At 54.7% G+C, this 16,669-nt stretch overlaps 1 protein-coding gene across 1 annotated transcript in view; it reads left to right on the forward strand.

Annotated features, from left to right (window-relative positions):
- The first annotated feature begins 235 nt into the window (after positions 1-235).
- HPX (hemopexin) overlaps positions 236-16,669 on the forward strand; it is a 41,383-nt gene continuing 24,949 nt past the window's right edge. The window contains exons 1-3 of the mRNA XM_044284790.1: positions 236-361; positions 8,158-8,228; positions 11,836-11,913. Coding sequence (XP_044140725.1) covers positions 297-361; positions 8,158-8,228; positions 11,836-11,913 — 214 coding nt within the window. The 5' untranslated portion in view covers positions 236-296. The remainder of the gene's footprint in view (positions 362-8,157; positions 8,229-11,835; positions 11,914-16,669) is intronic.

The raw sequence follows: 16,669 nt of genomic DNA on the forward strand, positions 1-16,669 counted from the left end.
AGGACAGTCCGTAGGCATGCCTATTCTGTTCCTCGCTTAGCTCCTCCCACAAATATAAAAGAATCGGCTGTATGACCCCAGTATGAGAGGAGGAGACCACTGGCCGGTGCTCATCACCCCCATCATCCCCAGGTGAGGGGCTGGTTCAGGATCTGCCGGGAAGCAGTGAAGTAACTTGGCTCAGAGGTCGTGTTGGACTCTCCGGCTGCTGGGAAGAGATTGTGCAATCAGATTGCAGGAAGAGATTGTGATATAAAGAGAGGGCGAGTGCTCCGAGCACCCAGCGGACTGTCAACATGAGGGACTGCGCCATACCCTGCGCTCTGCTCTGTCTGCTGCACCTGGTCCTCCCCTACCCACTGTGAGTACTCCTCTGTGTTACTGGTATGACATGGCGGTTATATAGCGGTATAGGGTAGTAGTGTATATAGTGATGAGGTGTACACCTCTGTGTTACTGGTATGACATGGGGGTTATATAGTGGTATAGGGTAGTAGTGTATATAGTGATGAGGTGTACACCTCTGTGTTACTGGTATGACATGGCGGTTATATAGCGGTATAGTGTAGTAGTGTATACAGTGATGAGGTGTACTCCTCTGTGTTACTGGTATGACATGGCGGTTATATAGCGGTATAGGGTAGTAGTGTATACAGTGATGAGGTGTACATCTCTGTGTTACTGGTATGACATGGGGGTTATATAGCGGTATAGGGTAGTAGTGTATACAGTGATGAGGTGTACTCCTCTGTGTTACTGGTATGACATGGGGGTTATATAGCGGTATAGTGTAGTAGTGTATACAGTGATGAGGTGTACACCTCTGTGTTACTGGTATGACATGGCGGTTATATAGCGGTATAGTGTAGTAGTGTATATAGTGATGAGGTGTACACCTCTGTGTTACTGGTATGACATGGCGGTTATATAGCGGTATAGTGTAGTAGTGTATACAGTGATGAGGTGTACACCTCTGTGTTACTGGTATGACATGGCGGTTATATAGCGGTATAGGGTAGTAGTGTATACAGTGATGAGGTGTACATCTCTGTGTTACTGGTATGACATGGGGGTTATATAGCGGTATAGGGTAGTAGTGTATACAGTGATGAGGTGTACATCTCTGTGTTACTGGTATGACATGATGGTTATATAGCGGTATAGGGTAGTAGTAGTGTATACAGTGATGAGGTGTACACCTCTGTGTTACTGGTATAACATGGCGGTTATATAGCGGTATAGTGTAGTAGTGTATACAGTGATGAGGTGTACACCTCTGTGGTATAACTGGTTGTAATGGTTTGATGATCAGGGACGTGGTGCCCTACTAGGTGTGGGCAGATTTTATATACACAAGAACTGTTACATGGATATTACACTAGCGCAAAAAACGCAAGAAATGTGGTAAATATAATAAACCATAATCACGAAAAAAAAAAAACATAAGTCAGAAAAGGGTGAAAAACTTGTCTGTGTCCATAACAAGAGGGACAATAAAGTTATTCTGCGAGTAGTAATGGGGACCCGGTGGTCTCCTCATCCACTGAAATCATGGAGACCAGCATCTCGGAGGAGGAAGGAGCTGCTGACCGCTGCAGTCTGCGGGGGGAGGGGGACAGGACCATACAGGTACAAACACTCACCTCTCACCTGCCTCATACTGTCCCGTTCTACGCTGTGCCGCCGTGGCGTGGACTCCACGAGGCCTCTATAACTGGCACAAGACGTCTTGGCCTCCACGTCTTGATTTTCCTAATATTGTGCAGTTATACAGTACAGACCAAAAGTTTGGACGCAGCTTCTCATTCAAAGAGTTTTCTTTATTTTCATGACTATGACAATTGTAGATTCGCACTGAAGGCATCAAAACTATGAATTATCACATGTGGAATTATATACATAACAAACAAGTGTGAAACAACTGAAAATATGTCATATTCTAGGTTCTTCACAGTAGCCGCCTTTTGCTTTGATTACTGCTTTGCACACTCTTGGCATTCTCTTGAGGAGCTTCCAGAGGTAGTCACCTGAAATGGTCTTCCAACAGTCTTGAAGGAGTTCCCAGAGATGCTTAGCACTTGTTGGCCCTTTTGCCTTCACTCTGCGGTCCAGCTCACCCCAAACCATCTCGATTGGGTTCAGGTCCGGTGACTGTGGAGGCCAGGTCATCTGGCGCAGCACCCCATCACTCTCCTTCATGGTCAAATAGCCCTTACACAGCCTGGAGATGTGTTTGGGGTCATTGTCCTGTTGAAAAATAAATGATGGTCCAACTAAACGCAGACCGGATGGAATAGCATGCCGCTGCAAGATGCTGTGGTAGCCATGCTGGTTCAGTATGCCGTCAATTTTGAATAAATCCCCAACAGTGTCACCAGCAAAGCCCCCCCCCACACCATCACACCTCCTCCTCCATGCTTCACGGTGGGAACCAGGCATGTAGAGTCCATCCGGTCACCTTTTCTGCGTCGCACAAAGACACGGTGGTTGGAACCAAAGATCTCACATTTGGACTCATCAGACCAAAGCACAGATTTCCACTGGTCTAATGTCCATTCCTTGTGTTCTTTAGCCCAAACAAGTCTCTTCTGCTTGTTGCCCGTCCTTAGCAGTGGTTTCCTAGCAGATCTTCTACCATGAAGGCCTGATTCACACAGTCTCCTCCTAACAGTTGTTCTAGAGATGTGTCTGCTGCTAGAACTCTGGGTGGCATTGACCTGGTCTCTAATCTGAGCTGCTGTTACCCTGCGATTTCTGAGGCTGGTGACTCGGATGAACTTCTCCTCTGCAGCAGAGGTGACTCTTGGTCTTCCTTTCCTGGGGCGGTCCGCATGTGAGCCAGTTTCTTTGTAGCGCTTGATGGTTTTTGTGACTGCACTTGGGGACACTTTCAAAGTTTTCCCAATTTTTCGGACTGACTGACCTTCATTTCTTAAAGTAATGATGGCCACTCGTTTTCTTTACTTGGCTGCTTTTTTCTTGCCATAATACAAATTCTAACAGTCTATTCAGTAGGACTATCAGCTGTGCATCCACCTGACTTCTCCACAACGCAACTGATGGTCCCAACCCCATTTATAAGGCAAGAGATCCCACTTATTAACCCTGACCGGGCACACCTGTGAAGTGAAGACCATTTCAGGTGACTACCTCTTGGAGCTCATCAAGAGAATGCCAAGAGTGTGCAAAGCAGTAATCAAAGCAAAAGGTAGCTACTGTGAAGAACCTAGAATAGGACATATTTTCAGTTGTTTCACACTTGTTTGTTATGTATATAATTCCACATGTGATAATTCATAGTTTTGATGCCTTCAGTGTGAATCTACAATTGTCAGTCATGGAAATAAAGAAAACTCTCTGAATGAGAAGAAAGTGTGTCCAAACTTTTGGTCTGTACTGTAATTAAACACGTGCAGGAAAATATAGAAAAATGTTGATAATACGTTTACTGCGCGCAGCGGGAATCGCTGCACCAGTAGCTGACGTCCGACATCGACCGCGTCTCCACTTTCATTTTTTGGGGATTTTAGACGGGTTATACGTTTTTCAGCAATTTCTCATATTTTCCAAAAAGCCATTCTTGTAGCCACCAATGCAGTTCAGGCTCTGAGAGGCCGATATGGCAGAAACCCGCAAATCACCGCACTGTAAACACTGCGCCCCTCAATATAATCCAAAAGTTAAGTTTGAATCAATTGTTTCTGTGCGGCATGGTGAGGGTTAACAGAGGAACTGAACCTGTGATTGTGCAGGAGGTGGTGTACTGCAGTATGGGCGCACAGAGGGGCTCAGGAGGGAAGGAGCGCCAGATTCTGATAGAAGGCTCTTCAGGCACCTAGTCATATCTGCACCGCCCCCGAGGTACCAGTACAGTAAGAACTCCAGACCAGTGACCCCATTTTGGAATCTTCACCCCTCAAGGCACTTACCTAGGGGTGTAGTGAGCATTTGGTCAGACAGAAATTTCGCACAGCAGACGGTGCTAAGGGAAAATGTAATTCCTACCCACAAGTAACAGGTGCCATCACAGACACGCCGCGGGCACAGAAATGTCACCTTCTGGAGCGTGGACTCTGATGGCTCGGTTGATGGTGCCAGTCCACAGGAAACCTGTGAGAAGTGACCCCATTATACTAAGTGCCCCCCTCAGGGCGCTAATCTCGGGGTGTAAGAAGTAGTTGTTGGGGGGCGAGTTGCCATTTTCATTAGTACTATTTTGGGGTCCATGTGACGGTTTTGGAGGTGAGGTGACAAAGAATGTGACAGATGAGTCGTTACAGACGCCCCGATACCGATCCTGTATAATCAGGAATAACGGGATTTTCTGTCAGTCGGAGGAGTGCGCGGTCCTGCGGACGTATTGCAGTATATTATACCGGGCACCTATTAGACCACATCAAGAAATGGCAACCATCGGCACCTCATGGCCGCAGGCTCCCACAATGCTGCCCGTCCGACCACCACGGACATCAATTGTGGGAAGCCCCTCCTGTATATCACATACGTGACCGCCAAATGGCAGGGGATAGTCGTGGAAGCTGCGGCCTCCAGGGATCCCACAGATGATCTGAGGAGCTGGAGACATCATCAGCTTCATCTCTGTCATGTTCCTCAGTGTGGCCGGGTATTACCTGCTGAAATAGGGCACCACCACTAGGGGCAGCACTGCCATGGAGGGGGTATTTACCTTACTAGGTAAGTGTCACATCCAAATGCCAGGCGCTCCCCACAGAACACTGCCCATCACACTGCCACACTGTCTTCTTCCCATAGTGCACCCGGTGCCATCTCTTCTCCAGGTAAGTGACACAAACAGACCCGGCCGCCCACGTGATGTAATGTGATCCCTCAGACCAGACACCCGCTTCCCATAGTGCACCCGGTGCCATCTCTTCTCCAGGTAAGTGACGCACACAGACCCGGCCGCCCACGTGATGTAATGTGTTCCCTCAGACCAGACGCCTGCTTCCCATAGTGCACCCGGTGCCATCTCTTCTCCAGGTACGTGACACACAGACCCGGCCGCCCACGTGATGTAATGCGAGTCCTCAGACCAGACGCCTTCTTCCCATAGTGCACCCGGTGCCATCTCTTCTCCAGGTACGTGACACACAGACCCGGCCGCCCACGTGATGTAATGTGTTCCCTCAGACCAGACACCCGCTTCCCATAGTGCACCCGGTGCCATCTCTTCTCCAGGTACGTGACACACAGACCCGGCCGCCCACGTGATGCAATGTGATCCCTCAGACCAGACACCCGCTTCCCATAGTGCACCCGGTGCCATCTCTTCTCCAGGTACGTGACACACAGACCCGGCCGCCCACGTGATGTAATGTGAGTCCTCAGACCAGACACCCGCTTCCCATAGTGCACCCGGTGCCATCTCTTCTCCAGGTACGTGACACACAGACCCGGCCGCCCACGTGATGCAATGTGATCCCTCAGACCAGACACCCGCTTCCCATAGTGCACCCGGTGCCATCTCTTCTCCAGGTACGTGACACACAGACCCGGCCGCCCACGTGATGCAATGTGATCCCTCAGACCAGACACCCGCTTCCCATAGTGCACCCGGTGCCATCTCTTCTCCAGGTAAGTGACACACACGGACCCGGCCGCCCACGTGATGTAATGTGATCCCTCAGACCAGACACCCGCTTCCCATAGTGCACCCGGTGCCATCTCTTCTCCAGGTAAGTGACGCACACAGACCCGGCCGCCCACGTGATGTAATGTGATCCCTCAGACCAGACACCCGCTTCCCATAGTGCACCCGGTGCCATCTCTTCTCCAGGTAAGTGACGCACACAGACCCGGCCGCCCACGTGATGTAATGTGATCCCTCAGACCAGACACCCGCTTCCCATAGTGCACCCGGTGCCATCTCTTCTCCAGGTAAGTGACGCACACAGACCCGGCCGCCCACGTGATGTAATGTGTTCCCTCAGACCAGACACCCGCTTCCCATAGTGCACCCGGTGCCATCTCTTCTCCAGGTATGTGACACACAGACCCGGCCGCCCACGTGATGTAATGTGATCCCTCAGACCAGACGCCTGCTTCCCATAGTGCACCCGGTGCCATCTCTTCTCCAGGTAAGTGACACAAACAGACCCGGCCGCCCACGTGATGTAATGCGAGTCCTCAGACCAGACGCCAGCTTCCCATAGTGCACCCGGTGCCATCTCTTCTCCAGGTACGTGACACACAGACCCGGCCGCCCACGTGATGTAATGTGTTCCCTCAGACCAGACGCCTTCTTCCCATAGTGCACCCGGTGCCATCTCTTCTCCAGGTAAGTGACGCACACAGACCCGGCCGCCCACGTGATGTAATGTGATTCCTCAGACCAGAAGCCTTCTTCCCATAGTGCACCCGGTGCCATCTCTTCTCCAGGTAAGTGACGCACACAGACCCGGCCGCCCACGTGATGTAATGTGTTCCCTCAGACCAGACACCCGCTTCCCATAGTGCACCCGGTGCCATCACTTCTCCAGGTACGTGACACACAGACCCGGCCGCCCACGTGATGTAATGTGATCCCTCAGACCAGACGCCTGCTTCCCATAGTGCACCCGGTGCCATCTCTTCTCCAGGTAAGTGACACAAACAGACCCGGCCGCCCACGTGATGTAATGCGAGTCCTCAGACCAGACGCCAGCTTCCCATAGTGCACCCGGTGCCATCTCTTCCTCAGGTAAGTGACGCACACAGACCCGGCCGCCCACGTGATGTAATGTGATCCCTCAGACCAGAAACCCGCTTCCCATAGTGCACCCGGTGCCATCTCTTCTCCAGGTAAGTGACGCACACAGACCCGGCCGCCCACGTGATGTAATGTGATCCCTCAGACCAGACACCCGCTTCCCATAGTGCACCCGGTGCCATCTCTTCTCCAGGTAAGTGACGCACACAGACCCGGCCGCCCACGTGATGCAATGTGATCCCTCAGACCAGACGCCAGCTTCCCATAGTGCACCCGGTGCCATCTCTTCCTCAGGTACGTGACGCACACAGACCCGGCCGCCCACGTGATGTAATGTGATCCCTCAGACCAGAAACCCGCTTCCCATAGTGCACCCGGTGCCATCTCTTCTCCAGGTAAGTGACGCACACAGACCCGGCCGCCCACGTGATGTAATGTGATCCCTCAGACCAGAAACCCGCTTCCCATAGTGCACCCGGTGCCATCTCTTCTCCAGGTAAGTGACGCACACAGACCCGGCCGCCCACGTGATGTAATGTGATCCCTCAGACCAGGCTTCTGCCGTTGCTCCAGGTCTGAGGCTCAGGTGCCCACTGTAGGTGGTGTTCAGGGGTACTGCGCCCATTCTGTGCAGTCACCTTCACCCTCCCACCCATCAGTCAGCCCGGGCACCAGCTCACCTACCTTGGACTAGTTTGGTAGCACAGCGTGGCACAATGGCGCTCCGATCCTCGCGCCTGCATCAAGAAATGGTGACCCCAGATAATCAATGATATGCACTTCACATGTACAGGCCGAACGGTTACATACATAAACACACGTGACACGTACATACATTAGAACACACAGTACACACACATTAGTACATACAGTACACATGTACATACATTAGTACATACAGTACACACAGCACACATGTACACACACTAGTACATACAGCACACACACATGTACACACACTAGTACATACAGCACACACACATGTACACACACTAGTACATACAGCACACACACATGTACACACACTAGTACATACAGCACACACACATGTACACACACTAGTACATACAGCACACACACATGTACACACTAGTACATACAGCACACACACATGTACACACACTAGTACATACAGTACACACACTAGTACATACAGTACACACACTAGTACATACAGTACACACACATGTACACACACTAGTACACACACACATATTAGTACACACACATGTACCTCTGCTGGACCCCTCATTGGGGGGGGAGCCTCTGTTGAGCGGGAGACATGAGGTCACGTGAGACCCTGGAGCTCCCGCCCTTTATCTTCTGCCGCCATCAGCTGGTGAGAGCGGGACACGTGTAATGCTCCCACTCCGCCGCCAGATGGCGGCCACATGCAGAGTCCTGTCTCTCCTATGGCAGAGCATCCACCTGCGTCTCCTCTATTACAGGATAAAGGGGAAACACGATGACACCGGTACAAACCTGCACTCCGCCCCTGACCCCGCCTACAGCCTGCCAGGTACACAGCCCCGCCCCCTGCTGATGACATCACTGAGAGAATGACATGAGATCCACTATAACTGCTGACCGCCTGCCTGTATGTTATGTGTGAGGTAGTCATAGCCCCGCCCCCTGCTGATGACATCACTGAGAGAATGACGTGAGATCCACTATTACTGCTGACCGCCTGCCTGTATGTTATGTGTGAGGTAGTCACAGCCCCGCCCCCTGCTGATGACATCACTGAGAGAATGACGTGAGATCCACTATTACTGCTGACCACCTGCCTGTGTGTGTGAGGTTGTCACAGCCCCGCCCCCTGCTGATGACATCACTGAGAGAATGACGTGAGATCCACTATAACTGCTGACCACCTGCCTGTATGTTATGTGTGAGGTAGTCACAGCCCCGCCCCCTGCTGATGACATCACTGAGAGAATGACGTGAGATCCACTATTACTGCTGACCACCTGCCTGTATGTTATGTGTGAGGTAGTCACAGCCCCGCCCCCTGCTGATGACATCACTGAGAGAATGACGTGAGATCCACTATTACTGCTGACCACCTGCCTGTATGTTATGTGTGAGGTTGTCACAGCCCCGCCCCCTGCTGATGACATCACTGAGAGAATGACGTGATAGCCACTATTACTGCTGACCACCTGCCTGTATGTTATGTGTGAGGTAGTCACAGCCCCGCCCCCTGCTGATGACATCACTGAGAGAATGACGTGAGATCCACTATTACTGCTGACCACCTGCCTGTATGTTATGTGTGAGGTTGTCACAGCCCCGCCCCCTGCTGATGACATCACTGAGAGAATGACATGAGATCCACTATTACTGCTGACCACCTGCCTGTATGTTATGTGTGAGGTAGTCACAGCCCCGCCCCCTGCTGATGACATCACTGAGAGAATGACGTGATAGCCACTATTACTGCTGACCACCTGCCTGTATGTTATGTGTGAGGTAGTCACAGCCCTGCCCCCTGCTGATGACATCACTGAGAGAATGACGTGATAGCCACTATTACTGCTGACCACCTGCCTGTATGTTATGTGTGAGGTTGTCACAGCCCCGCCCCCTGCTGATGACATCACTGAGAGAAGGACGTGAGATCCACTATTACTGCTGACCACCTGCCTGTATGTTATGTGTGAGGTTGTCACAGCCCCGCCCCCTGCTGATGACATCACTGAGAGAATGACGTGATAGCCACTATTACTGCTGACCACCTGCCTGTATGTTATGTGTGAGGTTGTCACAGCCCCGCCCCCTGCTGATGACATCACTGAGAGAATGACGTGAGATCCACTATAACTGCTGACCACCTGCCTGTATGTTATGTGTGAGGTTGTCACAGCCCCGCCCCCTGCTGATGACATCACTGAGAGAATGACGTGAGATCCACTATTACTGCTGACCACCTGCCTGTATGTTATGTGTGAGGTTGTCACAGCCCCGCCCCCTGCTGATGACATCACTGAGAGAATGACGTGAGAACCACTATAACTGCTGACCACCTGCCTGTATGTTATGTGTGAGGTTGTCACAGCCCCGCCCCCTGCTGATGACATCACTGAGAGAATGACGTGAGATCCACTATTACTGCTGACCACCTGCCTGTATGTTATGTGTGAGGTAGTCACAGCCCCCGCCCCCTGCTGATGACATCACTGAGAGAATGACGTGAGATCCACTATTACTGCTGACCACCTGCCTGTATGTTATGTGTGAGGTAGTCACAGCCCCGCCCCCTGCTGATGACATCACTGAGAGAATGACGTGAGATCCACTATTACTGCTGACCACCTGCCTGTATGTTATGTGTGAGGTTGTCACAGCCCCGCCCCCTGCTGATGACATCATTGAGTGAATGACGTGAGATCCACTATTACTGCTGACCACCTGCCTGTATGTTATGTGTGAGGTAGTCACAGCCCCGCCCCCTGCTGATGACATCACTGAGTGAATGACGTGATAGCCACTATTACTGCTGACCACCTGCCTGTATGTTATGTGTGAGGTAGTCATAGCCCCGCCCCATGCTGATGACATCACTGAGTGAATGACGTGATAGCCACTATTACTGCTGACCACCTGCCTGTATGTTATGTGTGAGGTTGTCACAGCCCCGCCCCCTGCTGATGACATCACTGAGAGAATGACGTGAGATCCACTATTACTGCTGACCACCTGCCTGTATGTTATGTGTGAGGTAGTCACAGCCCCGCCCCCGGCTGATGACATCACTGAGAGAATGACGTGAGATCCACTATTACTGCTGACCACCTGCCTGTATGTTATGTGTGAGGTAGTCACAGCCCCGCCCCCTGCTGATGACATCACTGAGTGAATGACGTGAGATCCACTATTACTGCTGACCACCTGCCTGTATGTTATGTGTGAGGTAGTCACAGCCCCGCCCCCTGCTGATGACATCACTGAGAGAATGACGTGAGATCCACTATTACTGCTGACCACCTGCCTGTATGTTATGTGTGAGGTAGTCACAGCCCCGCCCCTGCTGATGACATCACTGAGAGAAGGACGTGAGATCCTCTATTACTGCTGACCACCTGCTTGTATGTTATGTGTGAGGTAGTCACAGCCCCGCCCCCTGCTGATGACATCACTGAGAGAATGACGTGAGATCCACTATTACTGCTGACCACCTGCCTGTATGTTATGTGTGAGGTTGTCACAGCCCCGCCCCCTGCTGATGACATCACTGAGAGAATGACGTGAGATCCACTATTACTGCTGACCGCCTGCCTGTATGTTATGTGTGAGGTAGTCACAGCCCCGCCCCCTGCTGATGACATCACTGAGAGAATGACGTGATAGCCACTATTACTGCTGACCACCTGCCTGTATGTTATGTGTGAGGTAGTCACAGCCCCGCCCCCTGCTGATGACATCACTGAGAGAATAACATGAGATCCACTATTACTGCTGACCACCTGCCTGTATGTTATGTGTGAGGTAGTCACAGCCCCGCCCCCTGCTGATGACATCACTGAGAGAATGACGTGAGAATCCACTATTACTGCTGACCACCTGCCTGTATGTTATGTGAGAGGTAGTCACAGCCCCGCCCCCTGCTGATGACATCACTGAGAGAATGACGTGAGATCCACTATTACTGCTGACCACCTGCCTGTATGTTATGTGTGAGGTTGTCACAGCCCCGCCCCCTGCTGATGACATCACTGAGAGAATGACGTGAGATCCACTATTACTGCTGACCACCTGCCTGTATGTTATGTGTGAGGTAGTCACAGCCCCGCCCCCTGCTGATGACATCACTGAGTGAATGACGTGAGATCCACTATTACTGCTGACCACCTGCCTGTACGTTATGTGTGAGGTAGTCACTGCCCCGCCCCCTGCTGATGACATCACTGAGAGAATGACGTGATAGCCACTATTACTGCTGACCACCTGCCTGTATGTTATGTGTGAGGTAGTCACAGCCCCGCCCCCTGCTGATGACATCACTGAGAGAATGACGTGATAGCCACTATTACTGCTGACCACCTGCCTGTATGTTATGTGTGAGGTAGTCACAGCCCCGCCCCCTGCTGATGACATCACTGGTTGTCATGGTGCTGTCTCCTCAGGGACGGAGGACCGCTGCTCGGATGAAGGGTTTGGCGCCATCACTCTGGATGATAAAGGAGTCATGCATTACTTCAGAGGTAAGTCAGTGCCCGGACCGACCGCCATCCTCAGCGGAAACCCCCCATAATGAAGCAGATGGTATGACCACAGCGGGGCCCGGTCCTAGGAGGTGCCGTTAAAGGGGTCCTCTGACTTTAGCCGCACGCGCCCGGCTACGTTCCTCCTCGCTGTGGGCGGAGCTCCGGCTCAAAGTCCTACAGTGAGTCTCCTCCCTTCTCTCAGGCAGCACGGCCACCTCTCTTCCCCAGCCTCTGGCTGCTCTGCAGGGAGCATTGGCGTCAGAGCAGTCAGGATCCCGCTTAGTTTAGTCCCTGCCTTTAGCTGAGGCGGTACTGGTTCTGGTCATTTCTGTGTACCACTCCTCTGCGCGCCACCACTATGCACACACCCCTCCTCTGCGCGCCACCACTCTGAGCACACACACCGCTCCTCTGCGCGCCACCACTCTGAGCACACACCGCTCCTCTGCGCGCCACCACTCTGAGCACACACATCACTCCTCTGAGCACACACCACTCCTCTGCGCGCCACCACTATGCACACACCCCTCCTCTGCGCGCCACCACTCTGAGCATACACCCCTCCTCTGTGCACACAACTCTGCACACACACCGCTCCTCTGAGCACACCACTCTGAGCACACACACTGCTCCTCTGCGCGCCACCACTCTGAGCACACACACCGCTCCTCTGCGCGCCACCACTCTGAGCACACACCGCTCCTCTGCGCGCCACCACTCTGAGCACACACCGCTCCTCTGCGCCACACTCTGAGCACACACACCGCTCCTCTGCGCGCCACCACTCTGAGCACACACACCGCTCCTCTGCGCGCCACCACTCTGAGCACACACCGCTCCTCTGCGCGCCACCACTCTGAGCACACACCGCTCCTCTGCGCGCCACCACTCTGAGCACACACACCGCTCCTCTGCGCGCCACCACTCTGAGCACACACACCGCTCCTCTGCGCGCCACCACTATGAGCACACACCGCTCCTCTGCGCGCCACCACCGCTCCTGAGCACCCCTGAGCACACCGCTCCTCTGCGCGCCACCACTCTGAGCACACACCGCTCCTCTGTGCACACAACTCTGCACACACACCGCTCCTCTGAGCACACACCGCTCCTCTGTGCACACCACTCTGAGCACACACATCGCTTCTCTGTGCGCCACCACTCTGAGCACACACCGCTCCTCTGAGCACACACACCGCTCCTCTGCGCGCCACCACTCTGAGCACACAACCGCTCCTCTGAGCACACACCGCTCCTCTGCGCGCCACCACTCTGAGCACACACCGCTCCTCTGCGCGCCACCACTCTGAGCACACACACCGCTCCTCTGCGCGCCACCACTCTGAGCACACACCGCTCCTCTGCGCGCCACCACTCTGAGCACACACCGCTCCTCTGCGCGCCACCACTCTGAGCACACACCGCTCCTCTGCGCGCCACCACTCTGAGCACACACCGCTCCTCTGCGCGCCACCACTCTGAGCACACACCGCTCCTCTGTGCACACAACTCTGCACACACACCGCTCCTCTGAGCACACACCGCTCCTCTGTGCGCCACCACTCTGAGCACACACCGCTCCTCTGAGCACACACACCGCTCCTCTGCGCGCTCCACTCTGAGCACACACACCCCTCCTCTGCGCGCCACCACTCTGAGCACACGCCGCTCCTCTGTGCGCCACCACTCTGAGCACACACACCACTCCTCTGTGCACTCCACTCTGAGCACACACCGCTCCTCTGAGCACACCACTCTGAGCACACACACCGCTCCTCTGCGCACACCACTCTGAGCACACACCGCTCCTCTGCTCTCCACCACTCTGAGCACACACACCGCTCCTCTGCGCGCCACCACTCTGAGCACACACACCCCTCCTCTGCGCGCTACCGCTCTGCACACACACTGCTCCTCTGTGCACACCACTCTGAGCACACACACCCCTCCTCTGCGCGCTACCGCTCTGCACACACACTGCTCCTCTGCCTGCTACCGCTCTTCACACACACTGCTCCTCTGCCCGCTACCGCTCTGCACACACACTGCTTCTCTGCCTGCTACCGCTCTTCACACACACTGCTCCTCTGCCTGCTACCGCTCTGCACACACACTGCTCCTCTGCCCGCTACCGCTCTGCACACACACTGCTCCTCTGCCCGCTACCGCTCTTCACACACACTGCTCCTCTGCCCGCTACCGCTCTTCACACACACTGCTCCTCTGCCAGCTACCGCTCTGCACACACACTGCTCCTCTGCCCTCTACCGCTCTGCACACACACTGCTCCTCTGCCCCCTACCGCTCTGCACACACACTGCTCCTCTGCCCGCTTTTGCTCTGCACACACACTGCTCCTCTGCCTGCTACCACTCTGCACACACACTGCTCCTCTGCCCGCTACCGCTCTTCACACACACTGCTCCTCTGCCAGCTACCGCTCTTCACACACACTGCTCCTCTGCCCGCTACCGCTCTGCACACACACTGCTCCTCTGCCTGCTACCGCTCTTCACACACACTGCTCCTCTGCCCGCTACCGCTCTGCACACACTCTGCTCCTCTGCCCGCTACCGCTCTGCACACACACTGCTCCTCTGCCCGCTATCGCTCTACACACACACTGCTCCTCTGCCCGCTACTGCTCTTCACACACTGCTCCTCTGCCTGCTACCGCTCTGCACACACACTGCTCCTCTGCCCGCTACCGCTCTGCACACACACTGCTCCTCTGCCCGCTACCGCTCTTCACACACACTGCTCCTCTGCCAGCTACCGCTCTGCACACACACTGCTCCTCTGCCCGCTACCGCTCTGCACACACACTGCTCCTCTGCCCGCTACCGCTCTTCACACACTGCTCCTCTGCCCGCTACCGCTCTTCACACACACTGCTCCTCTGCCCGCTACCGCTCTTCACACACACTGCTCCTCTGCCTGCTACTGCTCTTCACACACACTGCTCCTCTGCCCGCTACCACTCTTCACACACACTGCTCCTCTGCCCGCTACCGCTCTTCACACACACTGCTCCTCTGCCCGCTACCGCTCTGCACACACAGTGCTCCTCTGCCGCTACCGTCTCTGCACACACACTGCTCCTCTGCCCGCTACCGCTCTGCACACACACTGCTCCTCTGCCCGCTACCCCGCTCTGCACACACACTGCTCCTCTGCCCGCTACTGCTCTTCACACACACTGCCTCCTCTGCCCGCTACCGCTTTTCACACACACTGCTCCTCTGCCGCTACCGCTCTGCACACACTGCTCCTCTGCCCGCTACCGCTCTGCACACACACTGCTCCTCTGTGCGCTACCGCTCTTCACACACACACTGCTCCTCTGCCCGCTACCGCTCTGCACACACACTGCTCCTCTGCCCGCTACCGCTCTTCACACACACTGCTCCTCTGCCCGCTACCGCTCTTCACACACACTGCTCCTCTGCCCGCTACCGCTCTTCACACACACTGCTCCTCTGCCCGCTACCGCTCTTCACACACACTGCTCCTCTGCCCGCTACCGCTCTTCACACACACTACTCCTCTGCCCGCTACCGCTCTTCACACACACTGCTCCTCCGCCCGCTACCGCTCTTCACACACACTGTTCCTCTGCCTGCTACCGCTCTGCACACACACTGCTCCTCTGCCTGCTACTGCTCTTCACACACACTGCTCCTCTGCCCGCTACCGCTCTTCACACACACTGCTCCTCCGCCCGCTACCGCTCTTCACACACACTGTTCCTCTGCCTGCTACCGCTCTGCACACACACTGCTCCTCTGCCCGCTACCGCTCTTCACACACACTGCTCCTCTGCCCGCTACCGCTCTGCACACACACTGCTCCTCTGCCCCGCTACCGCTCTGCACACACATTGCCCCTCTGCCTGCTACCGCTCTTCACACACACTGCTCCTCTGCCCGCTACCGCTCTGCACACACACTGCTCCTCTGCCCGCTACCGCTCTTCACACACACTGCTCCTCTGCCTGCTACCGCTCTTCACACACACTGTTCCTCTGCCTGCTACCGCTCTGCACACACACTGCTCCTCTGCCCGCTACCGCTCTTCACACACACTGCTCCTCTGCGCGCTACCGCTCTGCACACACACTGCTCCTCTGCCTGCTACCGCTCTTCACACACACTGCTCCTCTGCCCGCTACCGCTCTTCACACACACTGCTCCTCTGCCCGCTACCGCTCTGCACACACACTGCTCCTCTGCCCGCTACCGCTCTTCACACACACTGCTCCTCTGCCTGCTACCGCTCTTCACACACACTGCTCCTCTGCCTGCTACCGCTCTGCACACACACTGCTCCTCTGCCTGCTACCGCTCTTCACACACACTGCTCCTCTGCCCGCTACCGCTCTTCACACACACTGCTCCTCTGCCCGCTACCGCTCTTTCACACACACTGCTCCTCTGCCTGCTAACCGCTCTTCACACACACTGCTCCTCTGCCTGCTACCGCTCTTCACACACACTGCTCCTCTGCCCGCTACCGCTCTGCACACACACTGCTCCTCTGCCTGCTACCGCTCTTCACACACACTGCTCCTCTGCCTGCTACCGCTCTTCACACACACTGCTCCTCTGCCTGCTACTGCTCTTCACACACACTGCTCCTCTGCCTGCTACCGCTCTGCACACACACTGCTCCTCTGCCTGCTACCGCTCTGCACACACACTGCTCCTCTGCCTGCTACCGCTCTGCACACACACTGCTCCTCTGCCTGCTACCG

Source organism: Bufo gargarizans, chromosome 3 (assembly GCF_014858855.1).
Source record: "Bufo gargarizans isolate SCDJY-AF-19 chromosome 3, ASM1485885v1, whole genome shotgun sequence".
NCBI lineage: Eukaryota > Metazoa > Chordata > Amphibia > Anura > Bufonidae > Bufo > Bufo gargarizans.